The sequence below is a fragment of the Boleophthalmus pectinirostris genome, unplaced genomic scaffold (assembly GCF_026225935.1).
Source record: "Boleophthalmus pectinirostris isolate CB_2022bp ecotype Guang Dong unplaced genomic scaffold, ASM2622593v1 HiC_scaffold_8, whole genome shotgun sequence".
In the NCBI taxonomy this organism is placed as follows: Eukaryota; Metazoa; Chordata; class Actinopteri; order Gobiiformes; family Gobiidae; genus Boleophthalmus; species Boleophthalmus pectinirostris.
This window is the reverse complement of record NW_026571515.1, coordinates 15129665-15152250: the sequence shown is the minus strand read 5'-3', so window position 1 is coordinate 15152250 and position 22586 is coordinate 15129665. Positions and strand designations below refer to the sequence as shown.

Below are 22586 nucleotides of genomic sequence, written 5' to 3'. Positions count from 1 at the left end.
CTGTTCAATTCCAAAACATTTTAAATACACTAGCTTTGTTTTTTTATGTTCAGTATTGCTGTAAAGAGAAGCAATGGAAGACAAGACATATATAACAACAAACTTTTACAATAACGCAACAAAACACAAAACGAAATCAAGTGAAAAATATAATTAATCCAACGGAAAAGTGAAAAGACATGATGAACGGCGAGTTGAGGCGTAGCCAGCAGCAGAAGCAGGTGAAGAAGTTGGCTTATTTCAAAATAAAAGCTTAAAAACGTTACCTGTAACGTCACACTCCCTCTAAATCCCGACTCCGAAGTTTGTCCCGTGCTTTGTGGCGCCTCCTGCTGGCTTCCTGTAGTATCTTCAACATCGCTAGAAACTCCTTCCATTACATTTTCTCCGTCAAACTGGTCGTTGTCGCCTCCAGCTTCTGTTTCTGAAATTCCCTCAGGCAGTTCTTCGCCATCAATCTCAGAACTTGGAATTTCGTCACTGGAAATTTGTCTATTTTCATTTTTCGAAGTTTCAATATTGTCGAGAAATTCTATGTTTTTATTTCCAGAGCGGCTCTTCTTCGAATTATTTGTTACACAATCATCAAAAAAGTCCTCAAAGGTTTCATTCTTAGTTTGCGGTAGACGTTCGAAATCTTGCGAATCCTCAGTTTCGTTATCCGATTCCAATGTTGGTTGAATTTGTTTAGTTTTGCTTTGATTGGACGATTGTAGAGATGTATTTTTATCATCCAGTTTTAATGGTGGACAAGGTATTTCTAGAGCATTGCTGGCTTCTTTTTTCTGGACAATCGGATCTTGCGAATCCTCAATTTCGTTATCCGATTCAGTTTTTGGTTGAATTCGTTTTATTTCGCTTTGATTGGACGATTGAAGAGATGTATTTTTATCATCCAGTTTTAAACGTGGACAAGGTATTTCTAGAGCGTTGCTGGCTTCTTTTTTCTGGACAATTTGATCTTGTGAAGCCTCAATTTCATTATCTGATTCCAATTTTGGTCGAATTTGTTTTATTTCGCCACCCAATCGTGGATTAGATATTTCCGGAACATTGCTGGCTTCTTTTTTCTCGACAATCTGATCTTGCGAAGCCTCAATTTCATTTTCTGATTCCAATTTTGGTTGATTTTGTTTTATTTCGTGTTGACTTGGTGACTGTAGAAACGTATTTGATCATCCTTTTTTACATCTTGACCATCCAGTCTTGGACAAAGTACTTTTGAAGCCTTACTCGCTTCTTCTTTCTTGACAATCTGATCTTGCGAAGCCTCAATTTCGTTTTCCGATTCCAATTTTGGTTGAATTTCTTCTATTTCATTTTGCTTTGACAGTTGTAGAGACATATTCTTCACATCTTGACCATCCCATCGTGGACTTGGTATCTCTGGAGCATTGCTGGCTTCTTCTTGCTGAACAAACCGATCTTGAGTCAGTTCTGAAGCAATATTTTCACTGCTGGTATTAACATCTGTATAATTAACTTGTTTTTCTTTGTTAACCGGACTGTCTCTGCCCCAGTTTCCATGTTTGTACCATCCAGGATAAAGTAAAGTCTCTGTGTCTTCATCTAGAGTTGGTTTCTGAGCCTCCTTTCCTCTGTCTTGTTCGACCGTCTCAGGCTCTGGGCGTGGTTTTGTTTTGTCGCCCTCAGACTCTGCAGTGACTTCCTTTAAGTGATTAGTAAAGGAAGACAGTAAAATGAATAGACACAGGTTTAAAGCCACAAGGAACAATGGCGCTGGGCCCAGATTATTATCAACAAAACAAAACAATATTCATAAATATGCATCATGTTTTTAAGTCTATATCAGTATAATGTAAGTTGTGTTTTACCTATGTAAATGTATATGTTTGTATTAGAGATGTAACAATATCTATATCTCTGGGAATATTTTCATGATATACATGTCACGCTACGATATTTACAATATTTACTGTGATATTTTGTGGAAGCTAACAAATTTTTTTCCTCTTTTTTTCCCCTTTGCAAGACTCAAGGCTTATTCATACTTCATAAGAACGTAAGAACTTAGGGCTGGTTCCTGTTTGGCAGTTCTTGCGGCTTGTTCTTGACACCTCAGCTGAGCAGAACTGGCAATTTGGCAGAGCTGTCTGATGTCTTTGCTTTGATTGGTTATTTATGTGGGCGTGGTTTATCTGCTGGAGCCAATGGGTGCATGAAATCCATCGGCTGCTTCCTTGCCAGTGCGGAGCATCCTACTGGTCTCCATGGAGATGTTATTGCTTTGCCTGGAATGTTCCCTGGTGTGACATCAAACATCTACATTTATTCATTACATGTGTTTCTATTGCTCAAAAATACATTAAAGGGCCCATCTCATGCAAAATTAGTTTAGTTTAATTAGTTTTCTACCTTCTAAGAGTGATGTGTGGGCTTGTATTTGTCGCCGAAGTGGTTTTTCAATTGATTCAGCTTTTTTTTTTTTAACAAATTGCAGCGTATTTCTGCCACCCTCCCACATGACAATGAACTAAAGCTGCTACAACGATGATGCGGCAAATACACCTATGACGCATCTGACGTAACAGAAAGTGCTTCACACCCGCCCCCCCTCTTTAAATCCATTTTGTGAGCAGGGTCGCGTCTCCACAGATCTGACCTGTAATGTAGCCTCGAGATATTTTTAAAGCTGCATTGTGGAACATTCTAGAGACAAAGCAATAACATTTCATTATGAGGAGACAAGCAGGTTGCACAGTGTACCTTAAAATGGATTGTTTAAAAAAAGGTTTGCAATGATTCAAAGTTTGAAGATTGAAGTTAAAACAGATAAATAAATTGGACTTTGTGTGTGTGTGTTCATGTGTGTCTGTGTGTGTGTGTGTGTGTGTGTGTGTGTGTGCGTGTGCGTGTGTGTGTGTGTGTGTGTACTGTACCTGTAGTGTGGTCATGCCCTCCTCCTTCACCTCCTGAGCGGACACAGGCCTCTCCACTCGTCTCTGGTGGGTCTCCTCTGGGATCTCCTCCCTCTGGATCTGAACAGGCTCTGCTCCTCTGTGCCTGAGCTCTGTCCCCTCCATGTCCACTCTGTCCACTCTGTCCACTCTGTCCACTCTTTCCAGTCCATCTCCACTGTCCCTCTGTGGCTCTGTCCTCTCCCCGTCCCCTGTCTCCTTGTCCTGTACCTCGAGGGGCTCTGTTGGGACGGTCGCTGGACAGTCTTTTACAGTTTGTGAGGGGGAGTCCATGCGCTGTGCAGGCGTCTCCTCTGTGTCTTCTGTTTCCGTCGTCTCCTCTGTCTCCGATTCTGACTCCAGCTCCTCCGGTATGTCCTCTTTAACAGGAGAAACGCAAAAATCAGGTGTTAGATTTGAATACAAGTCGGCATCCTACATACTGCATGAGTATTGCAAGATATAGACCAGATATCTGAATGTCTCTCCAAACTCTAAACACTAAAATCCATTGGCCAAGCTTAAAAACTGGTGTAGACTTTTTATATTTCACCATGATAAACGATTGGCTTCTTAAAAATGACCTAAGTAACGTCTGTGGTTGAGGTCCAGATGTTCTCGCTGTGTCTGGAATCTTCCACAGTGTAGCATTAAACATATCTATCTTGAATTGATTAAATTTCAGTCTTTTCTATAGATGCATCAAGAATTTTGGACTTCCAGTCATTGCGAAATGCATACTGGGAAGGACTTTCCAAAAAAGTGAGCAGCAAACCGCCATGTTTGTTTTCCCAGTGGGATGCGTCTATTGACAAAGCCGATCTTTTCAAGTCTTTTGACCCATATCACTTTTGTTTCTGATTCTGATATTGTCATATTTTAGTTTTGGGATTCAGACATCTTAATTGTGTGGTTGTTGGATGTTGGAGGACAAAAAAGGAAACCTTTGACTGCCTAAATCATCGCAAGTTTGCAGCGAACATTTTGCATGTGGAGCATCATCAAAGCGGAATCCCGTTTGTTAAGTGAGAGGTGCAAAAGACAAACAGGCTGAGCTGCACTTTCTTGTTCTTGTGGTTTTACAGCCACATTAACTCTTGGTCTCTTTGCAGTGGAAGTTGTTTCTTGGTGAACAGCTTTCCTTTCGCTTTGGAGTTGACTTTTTAAATTCGTAACCAAGGTTGAGTGAGGGATCGGGATTTTGCTTTGTTGTTGCTCCACATACAAAATGTTCACTGCAAACTCGGGATGATTTAGGCAGCCAAAGGTTTCCTTTTTGGTCCTTCCTGTGGATCAATCCTGCCCATCGCCTTCACCTTTCACTATTTTTCAATTCTGTTGGGAAGTGAAACAGTTTGAACAGAGGTTTGCATTCACACACATCTGATTCCCTTTTGCATTTATGGAGTTCGCAAACAAATTTCTCGAGCTGTTTTCCACTGTTAGGATCCAACAATCACACAATTAACGATGTCCGAATCCCAAAACTAAAATATGACAATATCAGAACCAGAAACAAAAGCGATATGGTTCAAAAGACTTGAAAAGATCGACTTTGTCAATAGACAGATCCCACTGGGAAAACAAACATGGCGGTTTGATGCTCAGTTTTTCGGAAAATCCTTCCCAGTATGCACTGCGCAATGACCGGAAGTCTGAGATTCTTGATGTGTCTATTGTTTAAAGGTGCAATGAAAAACATAATTCTTGCTCTGGTTGGTGTCGCCCCTCCACAGGTCTGACCTGTAACATCACATGCTTGTCTCCAAGAAGAAAGAAAAGTTTAATGCTGTGGAATAGTTCACAGTTAATAAGGCAGTTTATATTTTTAGCGAGTAAAAATTTGTGAATAAAAGTGATGCTCACATTTCAGGTGCTGTATATTTTCAGGATTAAAAGTGTTTATTTGTTTTTAAGTCCAACACTTCCTGGTACTGATCGATATACAGTGAAGTCAGGTGTCACATGTGCTTTTTATTTTTAGCTTTGGAAACGGCTCAAGAAATAAAAGCTGCATCAGACTCTTTGTATCGTGTGTCCTGTTGGACAATGGCCACACTGATCATTTCTTCTACATAAACGTTACTAGTGAAAAGTTTGAACACACGAGACCACCAGCAGAAAATGTTCTCGGTACGTTTCTTTAGTCCTCACCAAATGAAAATGCTTTCACCCCAGGCCAAACAAACCAAACTCACAGATGATCTGAACTCAAGTCCACCTGAAGTGAACCAAATGGAGCAGGTGAAATCGCCCTCAGTGTTTAGTTCCACTTTAAACAGGACAAATGTCTGTGTGATGTCTGCTCCACCCGTCTTTACCTCTGGGGAAGTCTAAGCTGAGCAGGGCCCTGTACTGTCGGCTGAAGTTATATTGGTAATGACTCAGGTTCTCATCGTCGGGGTCCAGTGTCTCTGAGGGACACGAGGCGGTCGCTACGAGCAACCTGAACACAGGAAGTTTATTTGGAGAAAAGAGAAGCACCAGATATTTACTGTGCTGTATTTCATTCAGAAAATATGTAACACATTTTTGTATCTAGATTGTGAAGGTCTGATACTCACTTGTCGATGATGTCTTTGGAGCTCTGAGTGGAAACAGAAACAAAGAATAAAGCTTTATTTCACACACCTGCATGACTAAAGAAAGTTCATATATTCCCTGGAAACAAACCCTCCTCCAGGTCAAATTAGAGTCAGGTTTGTGGAGAAGCAAGCCTGCTCACAGTAAGGATGCATGTTTTTTCCCATCTAAAAATTACATGGTATCGCTTTAACAGAGCAAATACACCTTCACTAAAATGATTTGGATAATTTCAACCTGGAACTGCCAATCTCTACCAAACAAAAGGTAAAAGGTAGCTTTATAACTAATCACTACACAACATCACAAGGTGGAACAGAGCATTTTGAGCTTTGAAGATGTAGACAGACTAATAATAAAGGGTCAATCAAACGTGAAAGAAACAAAACACAACTCAGAGTATGTTTGGTAACATGATTTAAAGATCACATGAGTCAGTTTTGCATAAAAAAAACTACAACATGTTCTTTATATTATTATTTATTTTTCTTTTTTTATTTAAGTTCTTCCGGACTGCTCTGAAGGTTTTTGACACACTGTCTGACCTGTACAAATGCCACAGAGTCTGTGTCCTCCATGGTGGCCTGGGCTCTCTCCAGGAGTTTACTGTTCACTGAGACCGTTTCTCCATATCGTCTGAGCAGAGCTTTGACTCGGCCCGTCTTCTCCTCCTCCTCTGCACTGATCACCTCCGTCATAGACTGCACACACAGGACAGTGAGAGGGTCTGTGGACAGGAGCACATTTACTATAGAGTCGTGTGTGTTTACCTTTCTCCTCTCCTCCAGGACGGAGTTGATGTGCTCAAACTGATCAGAGACGGTTTGTTTCTGAACTCTGTACGCTTCCTGTACAAGAGACACACACAGATCCTCACTGTAAGAAGAATACAGAATCACACCCATTTACAACAACCACATATTGTGGTTCTTTTATGCCAGATGCCCTTCCTATCACATGCTATACGACTGTGACTGGAGAACTGTGACTTTAGGCAACATGGGAGAAGTATCTTAACAGCAGTGTTGGGGAGTAACAGATTACATGTACTGGAGTTACATAATCAGAGTACAAATTATGAGTAACTGTATTCAGTTACAGTTACTGTTTCAGTGAGTGGTAATTGGATTACAGTTACTTTGTTGAAGTAAATGTATTACACAGAGGTATTTTCCTGTTTTCACATTTTGGGCTATATCCCTTTTTTTTTTTTTTTTTTTTTCGATAATTCCACTTATTGCCGGACACTAAACCAGGTCCAAACCAGGTCTAAACCAGGTCTAAAACCAGGTTTAAACCAGGACTAAACCAGTACTAAATCAGGACTAAACCAGGACTAAACCAGGACTAAACCAGGTCCAAACCAGGACTAAACCAGGACTAAACCGGGACTAAACCAGGACTAAACTGAGACTAAACCGGGACTAAACCAGGTCTAAACTGGGACTAAACCGGGACTAAACCATTACTAAACCAGGTCTAAAACCAGGTCTAAAACAGGATTTAACAGGACTAAATAATGCTGCGTGGTCGTGTCTCCTCGTTTTCTATCAATAATATTTTTAATTTGGTTAAGTAAAGTCTGGGCTTTTAATTTTCTTTTAGCAGATGAAACTTCTTATGTGAAGATTTCCTCGTCTTTGCTTCTCTACAGCAAATCAAGTAATCCAAAGTATTCAGATTACGTTACTCACCTAAAGTAATTTAATGGATTACATTACAAACTACATTTTGGAGTATGTAATCTGTAATCTGTAGGGGAATACATTTTAAAAGTAACCTTCCCAACACTACTTATCAGGAATATAAAGCGTTTTAAAATGAGATTTGAACCACAAGGCTTTTATGGCAACATGTTGGCTGAGCCCTGAGAAGATCCTGGGTTTGATTTGCGTGGACTTTGTGTGGTCTCTCCCCACAGACTGTGTAATGGAAGTGAACAAAGGGAGTGTGAAGTTTGGTTGAAGCAGTTATAGCGACTAATCTGCAGCCAAAGACCATATTTGGAAATGGCAAGAGTGAAACCAAAGAGCCAATCAGGAGAGAGGCTGCTGAAGGTACACGAGAGGGTGGGCACTTAGCAGAGAGACTGTCAATCAAACCTGTTGTTAAAGCTAGTGGGAGAGAGGTCACAGAAACCAAAATTAAGTCTGACACGCCTGGTTTGGGTCAGTTGGGAATAATAAAATTGTGAAAGGAGTGTGTAATTAAGGAAAACTGTTAAGCACTCGCCCATGTGAATCAGTATTAAGGTTTTGCGTCTACATCACAAAACCACGTGACCTGGTGTATATGGCGCCATATTGGAGGTCAAACTTTCCATCTGGACCAACGTGTGATAAAATTTGAATTGAATAACAATGGTTTTGACCTGTGTTGCTATTGGATGTTTTGGCCGGAGTCAATCTGCTAAAGAAGAAGGCCAAAGTATCTTTCTATCTGATCCCGGTCGGCTGATAAAGATCACAGACAGAGGTGGATAGCGGACATAAAAAAGAGAAATGGAGCCCTCTGAGTACAATCGTGTGTCAGTCAACATTTCATTTCTGGTGAGGGACCATCTCCACACAAACAAAGAAGGGATTTACAGTAAATGAAATGATGAATACCAAAAGTTACCCTCTATTTCCGCGTCTCCGGCTCTGATTTTGACCTCCGTTCTACTTCCCCTGGCTGTTATCAGGAACAGATGTGATGTTTGGTGATCAACAAAAATCTCACACATCCCGCTACAAAATATTTATGAGATTTTAAGCCCGTGTAGCTTTTCAGTTCTTGGTTGGTGTTGGACGATGTTGAATGAATGAAGAAGTTGTAAATATCTGGAGACTAAAGGTTGGGCACAGAGTGAGCGTTGATTAGACTGACAAAGCTAGATCGGGATCTAGTCCACAACCCAGGAGGACGACTTTAGCTTTATACCTTTCTAATGACGCTGATCTAACGAGCTGGTGATTTATGTCATTTGTGCTGTTTAATGTCACCATGATTATACTGAAATAAACTGAATAATAACAGTCTTGATCTCCAGTATGGCCACCAAAACATGAAATCACGTGACTGACTCATCACACGCAAATCCTTAATAGTCACATTTTCTTTGTGTTTTGGTCATAAGCAAGTTTTCTGTATTTTACCTAAACAAATGACAAAGTATGCCTCTCTTTACTGTTGTCAGGCATCAGATTGGTCAAAAATAAAGACACCTGGGACATTTTTGTATACTACTGAGATAAATCACTGGTTTTGGATAAATCTGCTGGGACAGGGGACACAGGACTCAAAACTGGGACTGTTCTGGGTAAAAAGGGACGTCTGGTTACCTTAGTCTATGAAGTCTCTGTGTTTAAAACCTAAAACACGCAGAATAGACAACAATCATCCAGCTCTTACCTCTAAGTCGATGCACATCTGGTTGAGTTCATCGATCACAGTCTGTATTTTAGTCCTGTGTTCTGCCAAAGAGTCCAGACCTTCTCTCAGCTCATCCTGGATCACACCGTAAAACAACACAAACAACACGGGGTGAGTTTATCTAATTAAACGTGAGTTACAGGTTCCTTACAGGTTCCTCTGTGTCGTGCTGTGCCTGGTTTACCTTCTGCTGCTGGTAGACCTGCGTGAGGGGGGCCACGGGGCAGGACTGGTGGGCTCCGAACACTTTGCAGAGCGAACAGGTGGGCACACGGCAGCTCAGGCAGTAGATGTTCACCTTCTCCCCCTCGTGGTCCGAGCACGTGGCCTGGGCGGGTTCAGGAGGAGGGAGACGCGGTGGAGGGGGCAGGCTGGACAGACACAGAAAAGAAGAATTATAGATTTGATTGATTTGTTAATAACTGAACTTGCTTTACTTCATTCACATGCCTGTGTTAAGGTAATGTGCTATTTTAGGTTTCATCATTTTGATCGATGCAAAATAAGAAAAAGTGAGGTGACTGAGATGTGTGTGTTTTTCTGGTGACTTTTTTTGTGATATGGTAGTAAAAATACAGCAGGATCTGGGTCTCACTCCCTTTGTAGCGTCTCGAGTCAGGCCCAAACATTACCATCTATTCAGATTTGTTAATTACAGAGACACATGTGAAGGAGCTCGTTGGTCATTTATCTCTATTTTCAACAGTTTGATTTATAGTAATAGAAATGGTGTTTATTTCCACACTGTAAAATCTAATATGTAAACCTAACTTATAAAAACCTAGGAAACCGATTGCCTTGAAAAATCTGACTAAAGTGAACTGTGAATCTAAACCTAAGCTCACAAATAATTGGCCATTGACCAATTGAACACATAAACAGTTTGCAAGAACCCTAGAAGTTGTAGACAGCACACAGGCCGATCAGCGAAGAGCTGTAAAGCCACGACGTCAAACTCAATGTGTGTTGGCCATAACCAACGTGAGTTGCGATGGCAGGCTGCTTACACTAGCTGCATTTTTTATTGCACCTCTGATTTGCAAGTTCACCTCACAGAAATGACAGTGATCGTTGACACACATGTTCACTCTCTGCTTTGTTTGCTGTTGTACCAACAATTACTTGGACTTGCACTGAGCGTTCCGGCGCATTACAGACATCATGACCAAATTAAAAAAGTACCTGCCTACCATCGAGTGAATGAATCCTAATACTGCGAGATCTGATGGTTTTCATGAAGTGAAACCGGCTGATGAATCAGACTAACTAGGCACAGCAAGTTAAGTTTAACTTTAGTTTTCATTTATACAACTCATGTTGTGAAGCTGTGCCAACTAATCAGTCAGGTCCTCAAATCTGAAATATGTAATAATTTTTACTTCAAGAATAAGTTCATTTTACTTGGTACAAACATAGAAACTGATTGCCTTGAATTGAGCAAGTAAATGTTTCTTTTATACACAAGTTAGAGTAAAAACAGGTTCTATTCTACAATAATGCCATTTAGATCTGCAGCATCTTTGAAAAAACAGAAAAACTTTAGTACAGCTTAAATTCAAAACACATCGGTAACGTGTAACAATAAAATAATAAAGCTCTTGGCAATAACATGGTATTGTTGAAGTTACTCAACTCATTCAAGTCGACCTTAGTCTGACTGACAAATAATGTGCTTTTTTCGCCCTGAAAGTAACTGTAACTACTTCACCACGATCATTAAGATCCACAAATTCATAGCTGTGAGTAAAGTAAACGCTCTGAATCCAAGTGAACCCTAGTGTTAGATTTTACCGTGTCAATATTCAACAGTTAGATCTACAGTAATAGAAATGGTGAGTGTTTATTTGACCTGATGGCGGCGCTCTTGCAGACCTCCTGCTTGTACACGTCGATGATGTTCTCCACCAGGAGGTTCCTCTGGAGCCCGTACACTCCATGTCTGTCCAGAATCACCTCGTGTCTGCAGGACGGACAACGGAAACGCCCACTGCTCACCAGCATGGACGTCCTGGCCTGGAACAGGGATGGCTACAAAAGAGAAGGAGAAAGATCAGGTTTAGTTTTACTTGTAGCTTCTTTGTTGTTGTGCTTCTTGTTGCTGATTACAATCTGTTTTGACCATTTTTATAGCTCAAAGATTCATAATATTTGTGTGAGAATATATTTTTTCTAACTTGTATAGACTGGAGAGAATGAATCAGCCAGTCTGTACCATCATCAGCCCAATCACAACCCCTAATCACTCACAACATATTTAAAAGGTTAAGAAGCCTTTTGATGTGGCAGATTCTTTAAATTATTCCAGTTTAATTTGTCTAAGGAGGTGCTGCATTGGTTTGAATCTTATTTACCGTAAATTCTGGACTACTGAGCACACCTAAATTTAAGCCGCAACAACTAAATTTTAACAAAATTTTAAAATTGTACATATATAAGCTGCACCTGAATAAAAGTCGCAGGTGTCCACATCTTTGAGAATGTTTTCAAGTTGGGGTCGTCTGTTTTTATCACCTCTGAAAGCTTTTGTCGTTTTTTTGTGTTGAGTCAGTTCGTCACTGCCGTCGCCAAAATCTCACCACTGACTCACTGATGTCGAGCTCATGTGCAGCAGCTCTGTTTCCTTCTTCCACAGCCACATCAATCACCTTTAACTTAAAAGCTGCATCATCTGCATTTCTTTTTTTTTGCAATTCAAGTTTTTATTTTATTTTACAATTTTTACCATATAACATAACAGACAGCCGCACTGACTCGTTTCTGTGTCCACAAGTCTTCCCTGTCCACACAGCTTTGAGCATATTTGTTTATGTTTTACAGAAACGACACTTAAAACCACATGGCTCATTTGCACAAACTGAGAGCTCAAAAAAAAACAGCTCGCTCCTTGTGCGCTGATGCGGTTCAGCTTCTGTCGGACTAAAGTTCACGACTCAGTGGAATATGAGTGTTCTTTCTGTGACAGAGAGGTGTTCTGCTGATGGTGTCTGTTCTGTGTTTCTGTCATGTTGGAGATGGTTCATGTTAAACTTTTCAGAGATTATACGTCTGCAGGTCGTACACTCAGACACACGTTTATATGAATGGACAGATATTCTAGCCTCTTAGAATTTTGATGGTGAATTACTTCACAGTGCACAGACCAACATCAGAGTATCAGCGTTTTCAGGTGTCCACACAGTGCCGGATCAGATCTGTACTCAGGAGCCGTTTTCCATCGCATTAATGTGAACGAACACTGCATCCACAACAAAAACAACTCAAATATGTACTAGAGTGGACGGAGCCTCAATCTCTCAGTCAGTTTTCAGCGCTGAGCAGCTGCATTCTGATGTTTTAATAGTTCTGATTTGAAATGACCCAGAAAGAATGTGTAAAATGTCCCTGAGTGAGGTCACAGACAGTCACCATCGAGCATTAGGCCTAGTATAAACAAAACCGTCTCATCTCTGAGGAACACAGGCAGCAACAGGCACGGCTGAAAATAAACATGTAAAAATATTTAAACCTGGTGTTGAGTCAAAACTTAGGTTTAAATTTGAGCAGGAGCTTGATAAAACCATTTTGGGCTCTGTATACAGCAAAAACTGGAGGAATACAATTTCAGGATGAGTTGTTTTTAACACAAAAAGTGATATGTTAACTATTTGAAAATTAAATGGGGGTTTGAGTTGGGGTTATTAGGTTAGGTTAGGTCAGGAGTCTCCAACCTGTAGCTCAGGAGCCACCAGCAGCTGTCCACCCCCTTCGAAGTAGCTCGCCAAGGGATTTCTGAATTATACATATTGTGTTGAATAACTCAGTTTTGATTGTTTAAATGCCTTTTTCCTTTCCTAACTGTATCATTTTAATGCCTAATTTAATGTGCCAATAACTGGATAATGGGTTATGTTTTATAGACATCTAACTGTACCTCATTTTTGACTCACCGTGGCTCTTATATCTGCAACATTTCTGGCGACCACTAAAATGAATAGCTCTCTGGCATTTTTGTTTTTCAAAAAGTAGCTCACAGGAGGTAAATTTGTTTTGCAGATTTGAGAGGCTGGTCCCACATTTCACGTTTCATTCAATCATCCACATTATGTACAATAACATGTATAAAAACAAAATTACAAAATAAAGTGTTACAGTGCTCCAGTGCAGAACAGTTAAATTCATCCATCACACTTGGCTAAAATCACAATAAATATTAAATATATATATAAAACACATGATTTTTCCAAGACAAGTTATTCATAAGTGTGATAGCAGCCGGAACAAAGCTCCTTATTTGCCAGAGTTGATATAGTTGAAATTAATTCAACTTCCCTTAGTGTTAATTTGGCTCCTCCCACCTACTACTTCAAACTCCTGTGAGAGAAGACCAGTTTGAACCAGTTTTGTTCATAATTTAATCTTAAATTAACAAAAATAAAGTTTAAAAAAATGTAAAACACCTCTGTGTGTTGTTTAGCTAAATCAGGAAAACCCTTCAAAGTGTTATTCGATACCCTGGCAGTGTCAGGTGAGCCGAGATCCTGTCCGGTTTTGGTGCTGATGAAAGTAGTCCTGCAAGTTGGCTGGGGACATGAAAATAAAGCATTTTTCTTCTCAAAACAAAATGTGTTCAAAAGGGTGATATATTTGCATCACAAAACCTTTGTCCACGAGAAAGTCAGACCTCATAATCGCTTGGCACTATTTTCTCTCCTTTCGTATCACTGCGCGCTGCCACCAGGTCTCTTGATTTCGGGGTTAAACAGGAACTTTGGTCCAGTGTTACTTAATTAACATTTCCAAAAATGTTAAATTAATTCTAGAACAGATTGGACTCATATAAACCTGAGAAAATTTTAAAATAGATTCTGTGAGAGTCAATTTGAACACTCCACTTTTTCCTGCGCAAGTAAAAGGACTAAAGAAATTATTGGTTTGCTAAAAGCTCTCAAAATGTTTGGTCAAGCAAACTGAAAACTGAAAACTTTAAAACACTACTGACCTGGTCCTTTGTGTTTCTGTGTGTATGTTTCTGTGTGTGCTAGTATTTAGTTTTTTGCTATTTTATATAGTTCTAATCATTTTTTGTATTGTGTAGTGTCATTTTGGGTAAGATGTGAGACTTGCTCTACAAAATCTGTGCAACAAAAACAAAAAAACAAAAAATACTTAATACTTTGTTTGCAGGATGTCATTGCATTAAAAATACACTTATCGAATGTGCACATGCAGGCGGCAGCAGACACAGCGGGGCTTATGGTTCTACAGGGTAATGTCCTGAAATAGTGCACAGTAATAACATCAGCTGCTGCAGAGCCAGAGCCCCAGAGCTACAGGAGCTGAAGAGGGACAAACACCTGCTGCTATAGGCTCAAACTGAAAACAAATAGGCCCATGCACTGAACCTGTTCACCTTATTCGACCCACTTTTCTCTAAACTGCACTTTGTTTTATTTGTGGTGGCATTTCTGATTACACACATGGAGAATATGACAAAAGTTTTGGCGCTAAAATATGATGTAAAGTAGAGCTGTAAACTATTAAATGTTCATATGATCAACAAATCACAATGAACACAGTGTTTCTCTGAGCAACTTTAAAGGGGCAGTTTGGAACTGTTATTTCTTCTTGTCGTCTGCACTGAAATGGAGCAAAGGATCATGGTCTATGTAGTTCCCTCTGTCCCTCTGTCTTCTAATTCGATATATTGTGATGGTCCACGATATTATTGTGACAACTTTGACGATACAATATCACAATATTTCGGTTATTGTTACATCCCTAATGGTAACATAACCTTAAAATAGTTTTTAAGAGAAGAAATAATTTGGAGATTCGTGGTTGATGAGTAATTGTAAAACTCTAAATAAAGCACAGATTCTGGAGACACAAAATAGAAAAAATAGTAATATCAGTGCTAGAAACATAAATGTTCAAATCATTTCACATTAAAGCTTTTGTCTCTTGCAGATTTACTCACAGAGAGGAAGAGTTATGAAACACTGAAGTCAGTACTGTTACTAAATATCACACAAATAAATGAAAGGTGTAAATGTTATTTAAGTACATGTGTGTGAGAGCACCCTGCTGACTCTGTCTTTATATGAGCCTTACGTGGTCAAAGAGTTCACATGGAGTGAACACAGTGAACTCTCTGTAACCCCAGGGTCAAAGGTCATGCAGGAGACTGTATTAGTTTCAGACACATGTGGGAGCGCACTGTCACACGTCCATCCATCCATCCATTTTCGTCCGCTTATCCGGGGCCGGGTCGCAGGGGCAGCAGCCTAAGCAGGGACTCCCAGACTTCCTTCACCCCAGACACGTCCTCCAGCTCCTCCGGGGGGACCCCGAGGCTTTCCCAGGCCAGCCGAGAGACATAGTCCCTCCAGCGTGTCCTGGGTCTTCCCCGGGGCCTCCTCCCGGTGGGACATGCCCGAAACACCTCCCGAGGGAGGCGCCCAGGAGGCATCCGGAACAGATGCCCGAGCCTCAACTGGCTCCTCTCGACGTGGAGGAGCAGCGACTCTACTCCGAGCTCCTCCCGTGTGACTGAGCTCCTCACCCTATCTCTAAGGGAGCGCCCAGCCACCCTGCGGAGGAAACTCATTTCGAGCGCTTGTATCCACGATCTCGTCCTTTCGGTCACTACTCAGAGCTCATGACCATAGGTGAGAGTAGGAACGAAGACTGACCGGTAAATCGAGAGCTTCGCCTTTCGACTCAGCTCCCTCTTCACCACAACGGTCCGATACAGCGACCGCATCACTGCCGAAGCTGCACCGATCCGCCTGTCAATCTCACGTTCCGTCCTTCCCTCACTCGTGAACAAGACCCCGAGATACTTGAACTCCTCCACTTGAGGCAAAGACTCCCCACCCACCCGGAGAGCTGTCACACGTGTGAACGCAAATACCTCCACAACATTACCAACTGCATACATGTGAATAACTAGCTAACTGTTAATAGACGCATCAAGAATCTCAGACTTCTGGTCATTGCACAATTCATACTGGGAAGGATTTTCCAAAAAATTGAGCATCAAACCTCCATGTTTGATTTTACAGTGACATGTGTCTATTGACAAAGTTGATCTTTTCAAGTCCTTTGAACCATATCACTTTTTTTTTCTGGTTCTGATATTGTCATATTTTAGTTTTGGGATTCAGACATCATAATTGTGTGATTGTTGAATCCTAACAGCGGAAAGTGGCTCAAGAAATGTGTTTGTGAACTCCATAAATGCAAAAGTGAATCAGATGTGTGTGACTGCAAACCTCTGTTCAAACTGTTTCTCTTCCCAACAGAATTGAAAAATAGTGAAAGATGAAGGTGATGGGCGGGATTGATCCACAGAACCAAAAAGGAAAACTTTGACTGCCTAAATCATCCCGAGTTTGCAGCAAACATTTTGTATGTGGAGCGCCTACTCCTCCCGTGTGACTGAGCTCCTCACCCTATCTCTAAGGGAGCGCCCAGCCACCCTGCGGAGGAAACTCATTTTGGCCGCTTGTATCCGCGATCTCGTCCTTTCGATCATTACCCAGAGCTCATGACGATAGGAACGATAAGGTAGGAGCGAAGATTGACCGGTAAATCGAGAGCTTCGCCTTTCGACTCTGCTCTCTCTTCACCACAAAGATCCGATACAGCGACCGCATCACTGCTGACGCTTCACCAATCCGCCTGTCAATCTCACGCTCCATCCTCCCCTCACTCGAGAACAAGACCCCGAGATACTTGAACTCCTCCACTTGAGGCAGGGACTCTCCACTGACCCGGAGAAGGCAAGACACCTTTTTCCGGTCGAGAACCATGGCTTTGGACTTGGAAGAGCTGATCTTCATCCCAGCCACTTCACACTCAGCTGCAAACCGCCCCAGTGCACGCCTGAGCCTCGTGAACTAATTAAGACAGCGGTGCCACGTGTTCTGAATGAAAGCCTGCATTAACTCACAGCAACTCTAGTGGGCGCTCCTTACAAACCTACTGCCTTTCTAACAATCCCTAATCATGAGATTTCCCACAATATCGCAATAAATATCATACCGTGCGGTTCATACCGTGACGATATCGTATCGTGAGACTTAGATATCGTTACCCACTCACGTACTGTGTAATGATACTGGTACAATATATTGCTAAATTATTGTTATTTCAAAATGCAATATTGTACATTCCTTAAAAAATATGGGCTTTAAATAGAGCTTTATTCTGATGGATCCTAAAATGAGAGTATGGGGTTAAAAATACCTAATCCAAGTCCAGTATGACACACAGGTGGTCTGAGCTGTGGGCTGCGCAGTGAAAACAACGTCCCGCTTGAACAATAGCAGTAAATCTAGGTCAGAGATACTTGTGATGTTCATGATCAAACCAGACGGACATGTGCTGCTCCCTCTTTAGACTCAGATAATCCACTGCCCCACTCTGCGCTCGGGACGGGGGCTTTGGGGGTGGAACGTGGGCGAGGAAGAGGGAGGGGAGGCAGTTCTGAGTAAATGAAAACAAGTCAAGCAAACATCACGCTGTCGAGACCATGGGCAAAAGAAAAGAAGCTTGTCTGACACTTTGGTAATGATCTAATCTTTTTAATCCACACTGTAAACCCAAATAAATTACCTGAACTCAAAAAAATTTAGGCAATCAATTACCTCAATTATTTTAAGATGATGAACTTTAAAGTCACAATCTTCTACAACGTAAAGGGTTGGATGGTTTTCTACTTGTACCTTTTGATAACAGACGAATTAAAAGTGCAAATTTCTCAACACAAAACTATGAGTCATATTAACGGCAAACATTTAAGTTAAGGCAACTCAATTATTTTCATTTATTATGACTTAAATTTGGGAGTTTTCAAACCACTGGAATAAGTTCACTTATTTGGTGAAACGCTTTGAAATTGTATTGCATTTTAGCGTGTACGATATACATGAAGTTTATTTTTAAATCATCCCTATTTAAAACAATAGAAATAACAGGACTTTATCATTCTCAGTGTTTAATTACTTCAATCTACTAAGTTGTACCTCATCTGTGTTTTTAAGTTATGCTCACTTATATCCACAATAGTTCCCTTTAATCAAAAAATATTAGTTAAAATGACTCAAAAAGAAGAATATGTTACACATAACACATAATTAAGTTAGTAGGACTATTTCTAAAACTTTGAGTATACACAACTTAATCTATTCAATTACTTTGAGTGTTCGGGTTTACAGTGCAGTCTAATAATAGTTTGAAAGTACTATAAATTATTCTGTAATTCTTTCAGCCCCTGCTCTTCATGGTTTGGAAACTTTTGACAGACAGAGATGCTGCTGTTAACCTCTCCCTGACACAGAAGGGTCTTGCTCAAGGGCACAATGACAGGATGCTTTAACTACGCAACAACCAAACAAACAAACAAAAAAGTAGAAAAAGCTAAACTAAATGTTCTGTAGTTATTTGAGAGATGAACCACAGCTACATGACACATTTGGATCAGTTTTGTCTTTTGTTTAAAGGCATTTTCTTTTTTTCCTGTCAGATCATTTTTATATATTTATAAATTTTTAATATTTTTTATGCTGTGGTCCAAAGCTGGAAAAATGAGCTGAAGGCTTTTTGCCAAAACATAATTTAAATATAAAAGCTTTTGAACATTGGCCATCTGAGTGTGCATTTTTTTCACTTTTGGATTGTTGTTTCTTGCATTTGCACTTTTACGCGAGCTTTGGTGTGCGTTTTCTGTTTCGTCTGATTTTCCTGACAAAGTAACAATATATATAAGTTTCATGCCGCAGTGTGTAACTTTTCTGGAGAGGGGCCACTCACAGACAGAATGCCTGTATTCTAGGTATGAGCAAAAGTATACTGTGGTTCAAAGCAAGAAAAATTATCTGGCAAAGACTTTTTTGCCAAAACTAGTGATGGGCGTGATTAGTCGATTAATCGATAATTGATCATTAAGAATTTCATTGATTACATTCATTTTAATCGACAAACCGATAGTAGGTTGCTGTGCGTAGCGTAGGGTGACCAAATGGGGGTCCGGACATGTAGCTCTCTGCACTCAGAAGGAGCGAGACACAAACAGTCGGTCAGTCTACAACATGCTGAAACGCAAATGCGTATTTAACAATGACTTGTACAAGAAATTCCATGCTTTCCATTGTGGTCGGGACAAGTGTGAGTCTATGTGCACAGTGTACAAAGCAGCACATATGTTTCAATGTCGATGATGAGTCCCCACCTCCCACCTCCCGTACAGTGTCCTGGTTTTGACAAACGCAAATATGGTCACACTAACCTGTATTCCACTGAGTCGTGTCCATTAATCCAACAGAAGTTGAATCGCATCAGCACACAAGAGCTGTATTTTTTTCTTTGCTTAGTTTATGCAAATTAGCCATGCAGTTTTAAGTTTCGTTTCTGTGAGACTTGGACAAATATGCATTAAAGACATTATAATGTCAAACGGATTGACGTGGCTCTAGAGTCGTTACGGTTTATATGTCGTAAAGTTGAATTTATTTATGCAGATTAGTAGTGCAGACAGAAATAATGATGATCATTTTAATATAAAAACATTAATGATTAATCGATAATCGATCGTTAATTCTCCCGAAGATCGATTAAGAAAATTTCAACGAATGCCCATCCCTAGCCGAAACCTTATTAAAGGTTGGAGGATTTTTTTTGTTTTTTTTGTTTCAAGTTGTCAATGATAGCATTATAGAGGTGCAGTAGCCTTGTAATTATGATGACCAAAAAAAAGAGAATAAAAATTCATCAACTCTGGACGTGGTGGGGCTAAACATTTGCCAATAGATAACGACACTGCCTCGTTATCTGTTAGCTGACAGGCTGTCAATCAATCTCCCTACGTTTCTAGCGTAACTGACTTGCCTGCGCGCGCCGCCGGTACGTGGTTTACGTACGCTGTCACGCAGTCCACAGACGCAAGACGCACAGACGCTGTTTACTCCACCAACGCAACAGTTCTTAGCGGCTTTTTTTGACCTCGCAGTTAGCACAAAGTTTGTTGCAATGGCAGACAAGAATCCAGGAGCAGTTAGCCGCAAAAGAAAGTCCGTTTTTGAGGTCGCTGAAAGAAGAAGACAAGGGGAAAAGCAGCGAAGCCAAACTAAGGTGATTCTTATAGATTCATTCCAGCGATGGCGCAACTGAAGCAGACGCAGGGTCTAAAGACTGACGCATTGGTCGCCAAATTACTCCTGGACAGGTAACTTCTGCTTATTATGAAAACGTACTTTATTTCCAAGAGCTAGTCAAACGTTTTTCAGGACACGAAAGCGATATCCTATGTCTGAAAACGTAATTTTCAAGGCAAAGAAAGAGTCCGCTTGCTGCTGCGTGTTGTAGCTAGTTCATTCGCACGGAATCTCCACGCAACCTTCTCTGCACCCCTTTTCTGCTCCTCTCCCGCTGCCCGTTCCGCTCTTCCCCTTCTCCTCACTTCTCCGGGCACGGAATCTCCGCGCACTGCTCCCCTCTCCCCTCTCCTCTCTCCTCTCTCCCTGCTCCGCTCTTCTCCCTGCTCCTCACTTCTCGTCCGCGAACGAAATGTCCGCACACCCGCTCCCCCCGCTCCTCACTTCTCCGTCTTGCCTAACCAACACTGTAGTTAGTTGTTTACAAGTCATGTGCAGCGCACCGGCTGTAAACAAACCTGTTTCTGGCGTAAAGAGGAGGCGGGAGGAGGCGTTTCTACGTAGGGAGCTGTAGGGGGGGGGGTGGTTTCACGCATGCGCAACATTTGAAAAAAGACAAACAGTTGCTGGATTTCTCGTTCCTTGGAAAATCCTCTATACAACCTTTAAAAATTTAACATTTTTATTTCCTTTAAAATTATGCTTTAAGATTATAATAAATGTACAAGATGATGAAAGGAAATGATCATGGTGAAAATAATATTAGTTAAGTAACTAAAAATGTTTATTTAAAAAATGGGGGAAAAAAAAAAAATAATTATCATAAACTGGCCAAAATATCAATATAAGAGAGCCTAGTACTTTTGTTTTGTTTAATTAAATTTGTGTCGGTGTGTTGTTTGGTTGTTTTGTATTTGTTGTGGGTGTTCCTCTATGTTTTTGTGTTTGTTTTTTATGATGATTATTGTATTTTTTGATGTTTTATTCTGACAAAGGCTTTTTGCCGAAACCTAATTTAAAAATAAAAAAAGCTTTTGGACATCGGCCATCTGTGTGTGCTTTGTATTTATTTTTTTCACTTTTGGTTTGTTTTGGTGGTACCTGGTAGAGCTCATTGGCACACTTGCGGCAGAGGTTATGTTGGCAGGGCAGGATCACCACAGGTTTGTTGAAGATCTCCAGACAGATGGGACAGATGAGCTCCTTCTCCAAAGAGGCCATGGCTGCCTCCCTCTCGGCCCCGGCTCCGCTCTGAAGACAGCTCAGGTCTGCCGACAGAGACATGGCTCCAGAGGGCTTCAGCTGCTACTGGGACACCTACAGGAAACAAAAATATGGACTAAATATTTCTTTGTGTTGATACTTTGCAGCTTATAAATCAACATTTCCTGCGGGATGAAACTAACAGGACAAAATGCTCTGTCTAAAGCCCTGTCCACACTAGTACGTATTTGAGTTGTTTTCATTGTGGATGCAGTGTTCATCCACACTAATCCGACTGAAAACGACTCCAGAGACGGAACGATCTGCTGCCTCCAGCTCCCATGAATTCATCTGAGTACAGATCTGATCCGGCACTGTGTGGACACCTGAAAACACTGATACTCTGATGTAGATCTGTGCGCCACGAAGTAATTCACCGCCAAAACACTAAGAGGCTAGAATATATAATATTCAAACCACCACTTGATACAGCCTTCAATGTCCAGAACGCTGCAGCTCGTCTGCTCACAAATACTAAGAAACGTGAACACATCACACCTGTTCTGTGTGACCTGCACTGGCTCCCTGTCTTATATCAGGTGCAATTAAAATATTATTAATTGTTTTCAAATGTTTGCACTCCATGGGTCCAGTCTATTTGAGGGAGTTACTGCAGTCTTACACTCCGCCCAGACCCTGAGATCAGAACAGCTCCAGTTGGTCGTGCCCAAAACTAATCTCAAGATGAGAGGTGACAGAACTTTTTCTGTGGCAGCGACAAGGCTGTGGAACAACCTTTAGTTTAGTACGAGCTGGTCAGGTTATCTTGGTGTCTTAAAAGTGGTTTTCACATGTTTTCTGTATATATGTATTTGTAACTGTTTCTTCTGTTTTGTTGACTTGGCACTTTGGTCAGCTGAAGTTGTTTTAAATGTGCTATATGAATAAACTTGAATTGAATTGAATATGTCCATTCATATAAACATGTGTCTGTGACCTGCAGACGTGTAATCTCTGAAAAGTTTAACATGAACCATCTCCAACGCGACAGAAACACAGAACAGACTCACCATCAGCCGAACACCCTTCTGTCACAGAAAGAACACTCATATTCCACTGAGTCGTGTCCTTTTTAATCCGACAGAAGCTGAACTGCATCAGAGCACAAGGAGCGAGCTGTTTTTTTGAGCACTTAGTTCATGCAAATGAGCCATGTGGTTTTAAGTTTTGTTTCTGTAAAACATAAACAAATATGCTCAAAGCTGTGTGGACAGGGAAGACTTGTGGACACAGAAACGAGTCAGTCCTCACTCTGAGCCGCCATGCTCATCTT

At 40.9% G+C, this 22586-nt stretch overlaps 1 protein-coding gene across 5 annotated transcripts in view; it reads right to left on the bottom strand.

Annotated features, from left to right (window-relative positions):
• Positions 1-22586, bottom strand: part of LOC110174722 (tripartite motif-containing protein 54-like) — a 30688-nt gene that overhangs the window by 5423 nt on the left and 2679 nt on the right. Inside the window, exons 2-11 of one of the 5 annotated variants that reach the window (XM_055166448.1) lie at positions 21152-21367; positions 10765-10943; positions 9100-9286; positions 8895-8990; positions 6272-6349; positions 6047-6202; positions 5483-5505; positions 5240-5364; positions 2901-3298; positions 267-1669 (exon numbers count right to left, since the gene is read on the bottom strand). In XM_055166448.1, the coding sequence (XP_055022423.1) occupies positions 1136-1669; positions 2901-3298; positions 5240-5364; positions 5483-5505; positions 6047-6202; positions 6272-6349; positions 8895-8990; positions 9100-9286; positions 10765-10943; positions 21152-21334 (1959 nt within the window). In that variant the 5' untranslated portion in view covers positions 21335-21367 and the 3' untranslated portion in view covers positions 267-1135. Of the gene's footprint in view, positions 1-266; positions 1670-2900; positions 3299-5239; positions 5365-5482; positions 5506-6046; positions 6203-6271; positions 6378-8120; positions 8185-8894; positions 8991-9099; positions 9287-10764; positions 10944-21151; positions 21368-22586 lie in introns of those variants that run through there. The other 4 variants (XM_055166449.1, XM_055166450.1, XM_055166452.1 and 1 more) reach the window with 4 other exon arrangements.